Source organism: Leucoraja erinacea, chromosome 28, assembly GCF_028641065.1.
Source record: "Leucoraja erinacea ecotype New England chromosome 28, Leri_hhj_1, whole genome shotgun sequence".
NCBI classification, from domain to species: Eukaryota; Metazoa; Chordata; class Chondrichthyes; order Rajiformes; family Rajidae; genus Leucoraja; species Leucoraja erinaceus.
Genome location: NC_073404.1, coordinates 2,244,824 through 2,260,436, shown reverse-complemented (window position 1 = coordinate 2,260,436; position 15,613 = coordinate 2,244,824). Strand labels below are relative to the sequence as shown.

The window sequence follows — 15,613 nt, the reverse complement described above, 5'->3', positions numbered from 1 at the left end:
CTGTAGGAACAATTTATAATTTCACCAAGCCAATTAACCTACAAACCTGTGTGCCTTTTGGAGTGTGGGAGGAAACCAGAGGTCCTGGAGAAAACCCATGCAGGTCACAGGGAGAACAAACAAACTCTCGTACTTGTAGTCAGGATCGAACCCAGATCTCTGACGCTGAAGGCAGCAACTCTACCAGTGCCTCCCTATGTCATAGCAGGCTAAGAAGGTGGATGAATCTCAGGGCCTGGTGAGACGTACTCCAGGCATACAGTAGGTGCAGCCAGCGTTGCAAGCGCCAGGGAATACGGCATGAACCGGGGGCGGTGTGGACAGCCATCATCAGTACATCAGCCCACCAGTCGGTCCATTAAAAAGGAGGATTTCCTGTGATATCAAAAAGGTTAAAACAGATGTCTTAGCACCTTCAAATAGTGGATAATTCACAGGACATGATGGGATGTATTCCAAGTTTCTATGAGATGTAAGGAGGCAATAACTGAGGTCCTGATAGAAATTTAAACATCTTCTCTGACCATAGAAGAGATGTCTGATGATTGGAGAACAGAAAATATTGTACTTTTGTTCAAGAGGCTGGCAAGAAAAGGCCAAGTAATTAATTACAGGGCTTTGAGTCTAAAATGAGTGGAAAGTGCTTAGTTAGGAAAAAAAGAGGGACATACTTAATCTGAATTTGCAGAGGCAATGATTGTTTGGGATTTTTCTGCTTGGCTTTGGTAAAAGGAAATCCTGTCTGACTAATTTGGTTGAATTTTTGAAGAACAAGATTAAATGTGTCATTGAGGGCACTGTGGTTTCTGCAATGCCTACGTGCCTTCTAATCAGATCATTCTAATGGGCAGAAACATTTCTCATAGTCTACCCTTGTGCTCATAATGCACAAGATACTTTAACTGTGGCCTTACCAATATTTTATATGGTTCTACTCAGGGCTGCCAACTCTCACGCTTTCAGTGTGAGACTCACGCCCTGGAGCAATTTCTCACGCCCTCACGCTCACGACCGAGTTCTCACGCTGAGTTCAGTCCCTGCGCAATTTGTCCCTTAGCGCCGCGTGCCAGGGATCTGTGCGGTTCGGGGAAGCGCGTCAGTTGGCAGATGTGAGTGACGTCGCGCCTCTTCTCTTGGTTGGATGTGCAGCCGCCGACAACACATCCAACCAAGCAGCCGGAGATGGAACTAACCAGGTGAATCATTGTAAAACCTGGGGGAGGTGTTTCGGAATGGCCATAAATTAAGTATAAATACGAGGAGTCCTCAGTAGTGTGTTTAGATCTTTTGCAAACTGTTCCCAATATGCAATATACGGGTTTTCGGCCCATAACCCGAAAAACCGCGGGGTTTTTTTTCAATTCGTTTTTGCGGGGTCGGGGCAGGCGAGCCGACCTGAGAACTGCGGACAGTGCAAGTGTCCCGGGCCGTCAGAGGCGTCTGAAGCACCGCTGCCGCAAGAGTCTCTGTGCCGAAGGGACAGACTCTCAAAGGGAGGTGGAGAGAGAGAGAGAGGGGGGAAGGAGACAGGGAGACAGTGGGGAGAGAGAGGGGGTGAGAGGAGAGAGAGAGGGGGTGAGAGGAGAGAGAGGGGAAAGACAGGGGGTCAGTGAATGGAGAGAGAGAAGAGGGAGAAGGGAAAGAGGTAGGGGAGAAAGGGGGGGGGGAGTGAGGTGGGAGGGGGGGAAGAGAGAGAGGGGTGAGAGAGACGAAAGAGGGAAGAGAGAGAGGGGGTGGAGAGGGTAGGAGAGAATGGGAGAGAGAGGGGTGGTAAAAGAGAGAGGGGAAGAGGGAGAGAGGGGAAGGAAAGAAACGGGGGGAAAGAGAGAGAGAGATGGGGGGGCAAAGAGAAAGAGGAGATAGAGACAGAGGAGAAAAGAGAGAGGGAGAGAGAGAGCCAGGGGGAGAGTGAGGTGGGAGGGAGATAGGGGGAGAGAGGAGGAGAGAGGAGGAAGAGATGAGAGAGATGAGAGAGAGAGAGATGAGAGATGAGAGAGAGAGAGAGAGAGAGGGGGGGGGAGAGAGATACAGGGCGTGAAACAGGCCCCAGAATGTTGAGAAATCTTGATCTAGGCCTCATATAGAGAGAGAGAGACAGGAGCGAGAGGAGAGGGAGGGGGCGAGAGGAGAAGAGAGAGGGGGAGAGAGAGAGAGAGGGGGGGCGAGAGGGGAGGGGGGGGAGAGAGAGAGAAGGGACGAGAGGGAGGGGGGAGAGTGAGGTGGGACGGGGAGAGCGAGGAGGGACGGAGAGAGGGGGAAGAGAGAGAAGGAGAGAGAGAGATGGGAGAGAGAGAGGGGGAGAGAGGAGAGAGAGAGGGGGAGAGAGAAGAGAGGGAAGGGGAGAGAGTGAGAGGAGGGGGGAGAGAGGGGTGAGAGAGAGAGTGAGGAGAGGGAGAGAGGGAGAGAGGGGAAAGAGAGATGGAGGGGAGAGAGAGAGGGGGGTTGAGAGGAGAGAGAGTGCATTGTGGAGGACAACCAGTGATTCAGATTCAGATTCAATTTTAATTGTCATTGTCAGTGTACAGTACAGAGACAACGAAATGCATTTTGCATCTCCCTTGAAGAGCGACATAGCAAACGATTTGAATAAATAATAAATGTCCGGGGGGGGAGGGTGATTGGCAGTCATCGAGGTACGTTGTTGAGTAGAGTGACAGCCGCCGGAAAGAAGCTGTTCCTCGACCTGCTGGTTCGGCAACGGAGAGACCTGTAGCGCCTCCCGGATGGTAGGAGGGTAAACAGTCCATGGTTGGGGTGAGAGAAGTCCTTGGCGATGCTGTGCGCCCTCCGCAGACAGCGCTTGCTTTGGACAGACTCAATGGAGGGGAGCGAGGAACCGGTGATGCGTTGGGCAATTTTCACCACCTTCTGCAATGCCTTCCGGTCGGAGACAGAGCAGTTGCCATACCATACTGTGATGCAGTTGGTAAGGATGCTCTCGATGGTGCAGCGGTAGAAGTTCACCAGGATCTGAGGAGACAGATGGACCTTCTTCAGTCTCCTCAGGAAGAAGAGACGCTGATGAGCCTTCTTGATCAGAGTAGAGGTATTGTGGGTCCAAGAGAGGTCATCGGAGATGTTGACTCCCAGGAACCTGAAGCTAGAAACACGTTCCACCTCCGTCCCGTTAATGTGGATGGGGGTGTGCGTGCCGCCTCTGGACTTCCTGAAGTCTACAATGAGCTCCTTGGTCTTCTTGGAGTTAAGGGCCAGGTTGTTGTCAGCGCACCATGCTGCTAAGTGCTGGACCTCCTCCCTGTAGGCCAGCTCATCGTTGTTGCTGATGAGGCCAATCACCGTTGTATCATCTGCATACTTGATGATGGTGTTAGTACCATGTACAGGTGTGCAGTCATAGGTGAAGAGGGAGTAGAGGAGGGGGCTCAGCACACAGCCCTGTGGAACGCCGGTGTTCAGGGTGAGGGTTGAAGAGGTGTGCTTGTCTAACCTCACAGACTGGGGTCTGTTGGTTAGAAAGTCCAGTATCCAGTTGCAGAGGGAGGGGTCGATGCCCAGGTTACCGAGTTTGGTGATCAGTTTTGATGGTATAATGGTGTGTTGAATGCTGAGCTGTAATCGATGAACAGCATTCTTACGTAAGTGTCTCTGTTGTCGAGGTGGGAGAGGGCGGAGTGAAGTGCCGTTGAGATGGCATCCTCCGTACTCCTGTTCTTGCGGTAGGCAAACTGATAGGGATCCAGTGTGGGGGGTAGGCAGCTTTTGAGGTGTGCCAGGACCAGCCTCTCGAAGCACTTGGTGATGATGGGGGTAAGTGCAACTGGGCGGAAGTCGTTGAAGCTTGCCGCAGTGGAGTGTTTTGGCACTGGCACGATGGAGGTGGTTTTAAGGCAAGTGGGGACAACTGCTTGGGCAAGTGACAGGTTGAAGATGTCAGTCCAGACGTCTGTCAGCTGCGCAGCACAGGCCCTGAGCACGCGCCCGGGGATGCCGTCAGGGCCAGCAGCCTTACTTCCAGCAGTGGCTGCTGGAAGTAAGTACCAAGCACTGGGTAGAAACGGTGGAAGATAGTCGACTTCAAATGGGGGTGGTTGGAGAAAGCATCCTGCTTGCCTATTAGATTTTCACTTACTGTAACTGCAGGAAAAGTGTTCCCAATGTTGGGGGCGTTCAGAACCATGGGTCACAGTTTAAGAATAAAGGGGGGGGGCAGTTAGGACTGAGATGAGAACAGAAGTAGGAAATTATCTTACAGTTGTACCACGTTTTGATGAGGCCACATTTGGAGTTCAAATGTTAGTCACTAAGTTAAAGGAAAGATGTGGTCAAGCTGCAAAGGGTGCAGAGAAGATTAATGAGAACATGTGGGCCTGAGCAAGTTTGGAAGCAATGATGGTGTTGAACAATGCAATTGATGAACAACAGCCTGACCTATGTGTTCTTATTGTCCAAGTGGCCCAGTGCAGAGTGGAGAGCCAGTGAGAATGTGCCTCCTGTTGTCTATTGTCAGTAGGACCAGTAGTGGGTCCAGGTTCTTGCTAAAATGCTGAGAAACTGAAGTCAGTCTGAAGAAGGGTTTCGACCCGAAAAGTTGCCTATTTCCTTTGCTCCATAGATGCTGCCTCACCCGCTGAGTTTCTGCAGCATTTTTGTTTACCTTCGATTTTCCAGCATCTGCAGTTCCTTCTTAAACATCTTGCTAAAATAGGACTTGATACGAGTCAAAACTCAAAACCTCGCAAAGCACTTCATCACCACGGGCGCTAGTGCTGCCATTCATTGAGGCACCTTATGTTATGTTGAAGAACCTGCCCGAAGGCTCTGCAGACAGCATAACCAGGAGGGAGCTGGAGATGTTGGGCACGAGGGATAAGGACCAGTAGGAAGGTGAACTGGGGTAATGCATCCAGCGTCTTCAGGTAGGCTGCAGGTGGCGCCCCCGAGACACAAAGATGGCCGGGCAAGGAGAGGAGAGGGATGAAGGTTACACAAAAAAGCTGGAGAAACTCAGCGGGTGCAGCAGCATCTATGGAGCGAAGGAAATAGGCAACGTTTCGGGCCGAAACCCTTCTTCAGGAGAGGGATGTTTGTTTGTGGGACACTCAGTACTTCCAGTCTGGACTTTGGGCTTTGAATAATGGTGCTAAAATGTTGACGCTAGCATGTGTAATATATTCAAAAATAATTTTACTGTGCAGTTGCATGTGACAAATAAAACACTATTGCCTATTATTAACGGCCCTGCTTATGAAAATTTAGGTTAGTACTTTAGTTTAGGTTAGTTTAGACATACAGCACAGAAACAGGCCCTACGGCCCACCGAGTCCGTGCCGAACAGTGATCCACACACACTAACACTATCTTACACACACTATCATATGGACAATTTACAATGATACCAAAGCCAATGAACCTACAAACCTGCACATCTTTGGTATGTGGGAGGAAACCGGAGAAAACCCACGCGCTCCTCCCCCAACGCACACCCCCTACAACGCGCCCCCTCCCTCAGCGCCCCCTCCCCCCTCTCCCCTCAAAGCTCTCGCTCCTCTCAACGCCCCTCACTCCCCCGTCGACGCCCCGCTCCACGCGCCCCCTCTCCCCCTTACCGCGCCGCCATTGTCCCCATGGCAACCGCTCCCCGCCAACACACACACACAGGACGGCAAATGGCGGCGAGCTGGCTGGCGGAGGTTAGAGAACAAGTGCACCTCTCCCAGGTCAGTGACACTTACACCGAGCCAATGCACGGAAAGTAAAAATAATGCTGGGAAATATAAAGCCAAGAACATAAAGGGGGAAATGGTAGCATTTTGCAGGCAGGCCGATGTTTGTGTGTATTGCCCCAACGAGAAGCAACGGTGCTGCCTGGCCCGCCGACTTTGTCTGTCTGTCTGTCTGTCTGTCTGTCTGTCCAAGAGGTTACGAGGAACCACGTATCTGATTGAAAACTATGATCCGAAGGAGCATGGTTAATGTAGAGCTTGAACTAAACGACTTTTCCAAGTTCCTGACAACTGTTTGTAACTCGAATAAGGACAGCACGGTGGCGCAGTGGCCGAATTGCCGACTCGCAGCGCAGAGACCCGGGTTCGATCCTGACTACGGGTGCTGAATGTATGGAGTTTGTACGTTCTCCCTGTGGGTTTTCCCCGGGTGCGCCGGTCCCCACACACACACACACACACACTCCAACGACGTACGGGTTTGTAGGTTCATTGTCTTTTATAAATTTAAATTGTCCCTAATGTGTTTAAGATAGTGTTAATGTGCGGGGATCGCTGGTCAGCACAGACTCGGTGGGCCCAAGGGCCTGTTTCCGCTCTAAACTAAACTAATCTAAACTAAACTGCATGAGTTTACACTGCTGTAACTCGGGTATTACCTCTCCTATAACTCCATGGTTTAGGTTTAAATTTATTACTACCATGTATACTGGGTAAAGTGAAAAGCTTTGTTTTGCATGCAATCCAAACAGATCAGATATACCATACATAAATACAATCAAGTTAAAGAGAAAGTACAGAATATAGTTCTGAGCATTGTAGCGCATCAGTTCTGTGGCAAAGTCTAATGTCCACAATGGTATGGAGGTGAATTGGACAGTACCTTAGCTTTTGGATTGCCAAATCTCTAGTGGGCGGTGCGACCCACGTTGCAGCAGCCTCTGCAGTCTGTCTGTCTTTTTTTAATTTTTGTCCTGTTGAATGTATAGTTTGTTGTGGTTTTTATATTGTTTTTAGCTGCGTATATGTGGGGGGCGGGGTGGGTGGGGGAAACTTTTAAATCTCTTCCCTGTACGGGTGACCCTGTGGGGTCTCCATTCTCGTTGGAGCCTAGCACCGTGGAGCGGCCTCTAACCGGAACGACCTGGGGGCTCTAGTCGCGGAGCCTGCGGACTTGCCATCGTGGGGCTGGCCGGCATTCGGAGCGTGGAGAACTGTGATGGCTCGGAGGCACCAGCTGCAGGCCTGTGGACAGTGACATCGGGAGCTCGCGGGTCCCTGGTGGGAGGCCGCTTTTCGGAGGTCCGGCAATCGCATCTTCTCCCGCCCGAGTTGTGGGGTTGAAAATGACACGGGGAGGGGCCTTACAATGGCCTGACGAGGCTATAACGGCTGCGGGACTTGCCATCGCCCGCCAGGGGCTTTAACATCGGGAAAAGAATGCAACACAGGGGAGAGACAAGACTTTGCCTTCCATCACAGTGAGGAGGAGATTCACTGTGATGGATGTTTGTGTAAATTGTGGTGGTTGTGTATCTTGGCGCTTTTCTTGTTGTATGACTGCAGAAACCAAATTTCGTTTGAACTTCATTTGAGGTTCAAATGACTTTCCAACAGATCCCACTTCATCTCAACTCTGTTCGCCAAGGCTCTGTACTCGGGCCCCCTCCTCTTCATCATCTACATCCTCCCCCTTGGTCAGATACTCCGCCACTTCAATCTGGACTTCCACTGTTACGCCGATGACACCCAGATCTACCTTGGCACCAAATCCCCCCACAACCCCCCCCCCCTCCCATATCAACTTCTGTTTGTCAGCTATAAAAACCTGGATGCAACATAATTTCCTCAAACTCAACAGCGATAAGACAGAATTCCTCCTCATAGGCTCCAAAGCCACACTCAGCAAAATCTTCTCGTATCATAAAATAGCAAAGATGCAAAAATCTCAGTCATGATCACAGCAATCTCCCCTCTTACCCAATGCCAGAATCATTCGACAGGTCAGCCATCATCTGTGGAAAGAAAAGGTGATCTAACATTTCAAGTTGCGTGTTTTACTTGGAGTTGAGAAGGATGAGGGGTGACCATAGCGTGATACAGTGTGGAATCAGGCCCTTCGGCCCAACTTGTCCACACGGGCCAACCTGTCCCAGCTACATTAGTCCCACGTTTAGTCCATATCTCCCCAAACCTGTCCTATCCATGCACCTGTCTAACTGTTTCTTAAATGTTGGGATAGTCCCTGCTCCAACTACCTCCTCTGGCAGCTTGTTCCATTCACTCACCACCTTTGTGTGAAACAAATCAGTGACCAGATAAGGGAATATATAATTACAAGTGCAATAGATAAAAACATATAAAAGTCTCTAACGCTCAAGAGAAAACAATCCAAGTTTGTCTAACTTGTTCGTACAGCTAATATACTCGAATCTAGGCAATGTTATGGTAAATCTTTTTTGCACACTTTTCAAAACCTCCATATCCTTCCTGTGTGGTAACCAGAACTGCGCACAATTATCCAATTGTAACCTAACCAGTGCTTTATACATGAATTGTCAGTTATTACATTCAATGTGTAAGAAGGAACTGCAGATGCTGATTTAAACCGAAGATAGACACAAAAAGCTGGAGTAATTCAGCGGGGCAGGCAGCATCTCTGGAGACCGAGGACAGAAAGGTCTGTGTAGGAATGGGAAGGAGAATTTAAGTGTCCAGCAACTGGGAGATTAGATTGGTTCACGAGGGCTGAACAAAGGTATTCCGTGAAACGATTACCCAGTCTGTGTTTGGTGACGCCGATGTCTAAGAGTCCACATCTCAAGATTCAAGAGAGTTTATTGTCATGTGTCCCAGATAGGACAATTACATTTTTGCTTTGCTTCAACACTGTGTGTGTGTGTGTGTGTGTGTGTGTGTGTGTGTGTGTGTGTGTCCGAGCCAAGCCACGATGCAACAGGTCAGCATACTCTCTATTGTGCACCTGTAGCAGTTCGAGACAGTCCTCCTTGACATACCGACTCTCCGTAATCTTCTCAAGAAGTAGAGACGCTGATGTGCTTTCTTTATAACTGCATCAGTGTTCTTGTACCAGGAGAAATTTTCAGAGATATGCACGCCCAGGAATTTGCTCTTGACTCTCCACTATCGACCTGTTGATATAAACGGGACTATGGGTCCCCATCCTACCCCTTCCAAAGTCCACAATCAGTTCCTTGGTTTTACTGGTGCTGAGAGCCAGGTTATTGTGCTGGCACCATTTGGTCAAACGGTCGATCTCACTTCTATACTCTGACTCATCTCCATCAGTGATACGTCCCACGGTTGATCTTGAACAACTGTTACAGTAGATGAGGTTGAAGGAGGTACAAATGAACCTCCGCCAAACCTGAAAGGACTGTCGGGGTCCCTGGACAGAGTTGAGAGAGGAGGTATAGCGACAGGTGTTGCATCTTCTGCACTTGCAGGGAAAGGTACCTGGGAGAGGGTGGTTTGGGTGGGAAAGGATGAGTTAACCAGGGAGTTGCGGAGGGAACGGTCTCTGCGGAAGGCGGAAAGGAGTGGAGATGGGAAAATGTGGCTAGTGGTGGGATCCCGTTGGAGGTGGCGGAAACTTCCGAGGATTATGTGTTGCATGTGACGGGTGATGGGGTGGAAGGTAAGGACTAAGGGGACTCTGATTCGATTAGGGGGAAGGGGAGCAAGGGTGGAGCTGCGGGGTACCAAGGAGACACGAGTGAGGACCTCATCTACGATGGGAACCCCCGTTCCCTAAAGAATGAGGACATCCTGCATGTTGTGGTATGGAAAACCTCATCTTGGGAGCAGATGTGGCGTAGACGGAGGAATTGGGAGTAGGGGATAGAGACTTTGCAGGAAGCAGGGTGGGAAGAAGTGTAGTCGAGATAGTTGTGGGAGTCAGTGGGTTTTTAATAGACGTCAGTCAATAATCTATTTCTTGTGATGGAGACTGTGATCAGGAAAGCGGAGGGAGGTGTTGGATATGGTCCAAGTAAATTTGATGCAGGATGAAAATTGGTAGTGAAGTTGATGAAGTCCATTAGTTCTACATGGGCGCAGGAGGTAGCATCGATGCAGTCATCAGTGTAATTGAGATAGAATTCGGGTATAGGGCCAGTGTACGCCTGGAACAGGGATTATTTAACATACCCTACAAAGAGGCAGGCCTTGCTGGGGCCCATGCGGGTGCCCATAGCTGCGCCTTGGACTTGAGGTAGTGGGAGGAGTGAAAAGGAGAAGTTGTTGAGGGTGAGGACCAGCTCTGCTACGCGGAGTAGTGTTAGAGGGAAATTGGATGGCTCTGTGGAAGAAACTGAGGGGTTTAAAGCCTTTCTGGTGGGATATGGAGGTGTGGAGTGATTGAATGTCCATAGTAAAGATGAGGGAGTGGGGGCCCTGGAATGCAGAAGTCATTAAAGAGACGAAGGGCATGTGAGGTATCTTGGACATAGGTCGGGAGAGATTGGACCAGGAGGGGATAGGATAGAGTTGAGGTAAAAACAGGGCTGGGAAACGATAAGGTTGGAGGCTGTGGAAGGCAGACAGCCAGAAGTGATGAAATCAGTAATGGTGTTTGTGATTAAGACCTGGTGCTCATCTGCAGGATCATGGTCCAAGGAAAAGTAGAAGGAGGTGCCTGAGAGTTGTCGCCTGGCCTCAGCCCAGTAGAGGTCAGCCGCCAGACTACCACAGCACCTCCCTTGTCGGCGGGTTTGATTATAATGTCAGGATTGCTGCAGATTGAGCGGAGGGCTGTACGGGGGTGAGCTTGGAGTAGGTAAGGGGAGTGGGAAAAGTTGAGACAGTTGATGTCACGCTGGCAGTTAGAAATAAAGAGATGTAGAGAGGGTAGAAGGTCGTTCTGGGGAGTCCAAGAGGAGGGAAACCGGTGGATAAGGGGTCATCACTGGGTGGTGAGGACTCCTTCCCATAGAAAAAGGCGCGGAGGTGACGGAAGAAAAGCGCTACGTCGTGGCGGACCCGGAACTCGTTGAGGTGGTCAGAGGCGAATGTAGGTGAGGCCTCTGTTGAGGACAGACTGTTCCGAATCAGAAAGGGGGAGGTCAGGGGGGATGGTGAAGACACAAGGGTGGGGGATAGGGTCAGAGGAGGGCCGGGGAGTGGACAAAGACCAAGGCTAGATCTGGTGGAGGGGGCTGGTGGGTGTTCAGAGAGGAAAGGGGCGTGAGGACTATTGTATGGGTGATCGGGGTAACCTGGTTAAAAGAAGGGAAGGGGAAGACCCATCATTACCGAGGTTCCCTGTAGGAGTGGGGGAGCAGTAGGATCCAGCAGAATCAGACCACGTGCTGTTGGAGTCTGCAGCATGGAGTCTGTGGGCCTGGTGCTGAGCCTGGAACTCGGGTGAGGCGATGGCTCCAGCCCACTGGTGGGCGGTGGAGAGGCGATGGTCAGCGGGGTTTCTGGTGGAGGTCCTTGTGGGGCAGGAGTAGAGATACGGGTCGGCGGCAGCAGCATCGGTGGCCCCGGGGAGACAGTGAAGGGCGGCGGTGGTCGCAGGGAGACGGTGAATGCAGGCAGCTGCAGCAGTTTTGGTGGTCTGGGCCTGGGTGTGGATCTGGCGTTGAATGAAGTATAGTTGTGGTCCATTGCAGGTGTAGGTGAATGAGGTCCGGAGCTGTGGGAGAGTCAGAGTGAGGGCCTGCTGGTGCTGGTGTATCGCTGCCAGTGTAGAAAGCAGAGGACAGAATGTGAACTGTTGTGAAAAGCAGCAGATCGACTGTCGGTACCTGTAATCCGGGTTGGGTCCAAATTGGGATGTCTGGAACCGGAGCTGGAATCCCCGAGGTAGAAGATGGAGGCACAGGCAAGCACTGAGAAAACACACGTGGCTGTGGTAGTGAGTCTGGGTATTCAATGCCCTGACCGATGATGGCAAACATGCAGATGCCTTCTTTACCACACTTTCTACCTAACCTCAGTGAGAGGGAATTCAATATTAATACCCCACCAACAAAGAACTGTACATAAACACCCTCCTCCCCATGAGAGGGCATCAGGTACAGGTATCAATGATAGACAGAAAATGCTGGATTAGCTCAGCGGGTCAGGCAGCATCTTTGAAGAAAAGGAATGGGTGATGTTTCCGGTCGAGACCCCTCTTTGGACTTCTGAAGAGTCTGAAGACGGGTTTCGACCTGAAATGTTACCTATTCCGTTTCTCCACAGATGCTGCCTGACCCGCTGAGTTACACCAGCATTTTTTGTCTATCTTTGGTGTAAACCAGCATCTGCAGTTCCTTCCTGTAGGTATCAATATCACAGAGAGGAAATGAGGTATGAAGGTATCAGTGTCTTGTTGTCAGAAAGTACCATGTAGCAAAATACAAATCCCAAAGACCTGTGTATTGGTAGTAGTACGCCCCCTTCGGTCATGACTGACCATGGGTGATGCATCCTAGTTTGCAGGTGATGTGTGGTCGGATGCAAGCCTGGGCGATGTCATATGGCTGTTGCCCATGCAGAACATCCCCCCTCCACGTCACTGTTCGATCCAAAGGAACAGTTTGGCACCAGCACCGTCGCAGGAGGTTGTAGACAACGACAAACTGCCTTAGGGGCTCCAACTCCGGATTTTCTTGAGGTTTACTCCAGGAGCAATTTCCATGACTGGATATGGCCACAAGGCAGTGGAGGTTTTAAATCAGAGTTTTCCCTCTCCTAGATGGACTGCCTTCCCAGGCTGACGAGCCACATCTGCCTGTGTATTGGTACCATGGTAACAACTATATATTTTTTAACATTGTGAAAGATTAAAAGATGATGGTCTTCAGGACGTACGGACATGACAGGCAAATGATACACTGGCCTTTATTGAAAGAGGGTTTGAATAAAAGAACGCAGTCCTGCTCCAATTATTAAAAAGCGCTGTGGGACAAACCTGGAATATTGTATGCAGATTGTTCTCCATGTAAATAAGAATATATTTGTGATGGAGTGATTGAAAATAGGTTTTGGCAGATTGATTCCTGTGAGGGCAGGTTTGTCATATGAGGAGACATCAAGCAGGTTGGGCCTACATGCTGTGAGGTTTAGGAGAAGTAAATATAACAAACTTCTTAAAGGGTTCCATAAGGCAGATGGAGACTTGATGTTTCTCCTGAATGGTGTCTGGAACCAGTACTCACAATCTCAAAATAAATGCTGGCCATTCAGGACAGTATGTGAAGAAGGTGGTCAATCTTTGGAATCTGCCTAAGGGCTGTGGGTTCACAGTCAACACAGGTCAATAGAATGGTTTGAATATTAGGAAAATAAAAGAATACAAGATTAGTGGGTATGTATGCTGAGGTATAAGATTCTAACATAGAATGGCAGAGTGGGTATGAGGGGCTGAGTGGCCCAACCTGCTCTGGTCGTTACGTTAAAAAACATCATAAATCCAAACTCCAGTGAAGAGTAGCGAGATATAATGTACCAGTCATAGGAAAGCTTGTGTCAATACCGCAGTGATAGGGAATTGTGTGGTAATGTCTCAGTGAAGAAGAACAAGCTATTGACACAACAGTGATCCTGTGGCAACTTACTTACCTCCGAACACCCCAAAGCCATTCCATCATCCACAAGGCTCAAGTCATTGACATGATGAAATACTCTCTACTTGCCTGGATGAGTATTGCTTCAAGAGACCCAATGTAACACAGGAGATAGGGACCCCATTCTGAACCATTCATTCACTCTACACTGATACACAACTGTAGCAAGTCAACAAACTCTTAATAACACTTTCCTAACCCACAACCTCTACCAGCTAGAAAGACAAGGGCAGCAAAAACATCGGAACACCATCACCTGGTAATTTCACTCCAAGCCACATATCATCCCAACTTGGAAATATATTACCATTTCTTCTCCATCGCTGGGTCAACATTCTGGAATTCCCTCGCTAACAGCATTATGAGTATACCTCAAGGACCACAATTGTTGAAGGAAGCAGCTCAACCCCATCTTCCTAAGGGCAATCAGGGATGAGCTTTTATGGGTTATCTCCAGGGATGCTGCCTGATCCAGAACTTTGTATCTTGTATGGGTGTCTTGGTATTATTACCTTGTGATACGAAACTGTGTTGCTTCCCCAGTAAACCATGTATAAACAACATCTTAAACCATGTATCAATACCATCACAACAGAGACCATGTATTAATAACTAACTATTTAACAACCATTCTTTAAGAACCAATTATCAGTATTGCAATGAAAAGTAATAGGATATCAATACTACAATAAATTTTCAATATTCCATTGAAAGGGTACCAGCCATCAAGATCATATCAAGCATTATAAGGTTATGCCATATAATGTTTGAATCCTGATAAGAGGACATTGCATCACTTGCTTTTACCAGTAGTCATACTACAATGGTTATCGCTGAGTTTATTCTTGAATACTTTATCTTGTAGGTTTGGCAGGAGTATAGCAAAGAGCTGTTTGATGTTGTGCTCCAGCAATTAGCGGAAGGACACGTTGATTTCTTCACTGATTTATCTACATCTGAAAAAGCACTTTTTGTAGACCGAGCTGCCAAAGCAGTCAATGGAGGTAAGTCTATGTGAAAGGAAAATTAAGTAGATAGTCATGGGTCATGCAGCATGGAAACTGGCTCTTGAGCCCTCTGTGGTTCTTGTCAGCCATCATGTATCAATACATCACATTTTCCAGCACCTGTACTGTAGCCCAGTGCTCATCTAAATACATTGTAACTGCTCTGCATGTCTCTGCCGCCATCTACCCCTCAGGCAATAGAAAGATGTAGAGGCTTTGGAGAGGATGCAGAAGAGGTTCACCAGAATGTTTTCTGGATTAGAGAGTATTAGCTATCAGTAGAGGTTGAACCTATAATCATCGATCCTTCTGCCCTACAACACTCTTCCGAGCCCTGTCATTCACTGTGTAGAAGGTGTATGCATTGGTTTGACCTCCAAAAAGATTTATGATATTCCAGAACTCAAGTGCGAGGTTGGGCAAACTAGGACTTTACTCATTGGAGTGTAGGAGGATAAGGGGTGATCATATAGAGGTGTATAAGATAATGAGGGGAATAGATAGTGTAAATGCACGGAGTATTTTAACCATAGGGGGAGCAGGAGACATAGGTTTCTGAGAGGGGAACGATTTAATAGGAAACAAAGGGGTATATTTTTAACACAGAGGGTGATGGGTATATGGAACGAGCTGCCAAAGGAAGTAGTTGAGGCAGGTACTATAAAAATATTTAGAAGACACTGGTATATGGTTAGGAAAGTTTAGAGGGATATGGGTCTAATGCGGGTAGTTGGGACCAGTGTAGACGCAGCATCTTGGTCGGCAAGGACGAGTTAAGGGCCTGTCCCACTTTCCCGAGTTATTCACGAATTCTCCTGAGTTAATCATGAATTCTCCCGAATTTTCAAACTCGCAGAATGTTCGTAACGAGTCCTTAGGAGTCCGTGGATATATCGTAACGGCTTGTTATGCCAGCCGTAGGTACTCGGGGCATCAGGTAAGTTGGGATGTTTTTTCAGCATGTTGAAAAATGTCCACGAGTAAAATAAAATGGCCCCGAGTGCAGGTCCAGGGGAGGGGAGTCAGTCTATCCCACAACAGAGGGAGGAGGAGTTGTACAGTTTGATAGCCACGGTGAAAAATGATTTACTGGGACGTTCTGTGCTTCATCTTGGTGGAACCAGCCTGTTGCTGATGGTGCTCCTCAGATTAATAGATAGGCTATTAATAGGTTGATAGGACAATAGGCTTGTGTAAATTGTTCCTAACTTTAGGTAAGTGGCAAAAGGATTACAAGTGGGAGATAGTGGGCATTCCAAGATAATAAATTGCAGGACTAAAAGGGAACAAGATGCCTCTGGTTGGGATGAAGGGAATGGGATTGGTTTGCTGGGAGCCGACTTGC

The 15,613-nt window shown here is 48.7% G+C and overlaps 1 protein-coding gene across 5 annotated transcripts in view; it reads left to right on the top strand.

The window, feature by feature from the left end:
• Positions 1-5,575: 5,575 nt before the first annotated feature.
• Positions 5,576-15,613, top strand: part of LOC129710508 (uncharacterized) — an 84,554-nt gene continuing 74,516 nt past the window's right edge. For all 5 annotated transcript variants that reach the window (XR_008725687.1, XM_055657507.1, XM_055657506.1 and 2 more), the window contains exons 1-2: positions 5,576-5,678; positions 14,127-14,265. Coding sequence is in view for 4 of the 5 variants with exons in the window: in XM_055657507.1 (XP_055513482.1) it covers positions 5,586-5,678; positions 14,127-14,265 (232 nt within the window). In the remaining variant the exon portion in view is untranslated. The remainder of the gene's footprint in view (positions 5,679-14,126; positions 14,266-15,613) is intronic.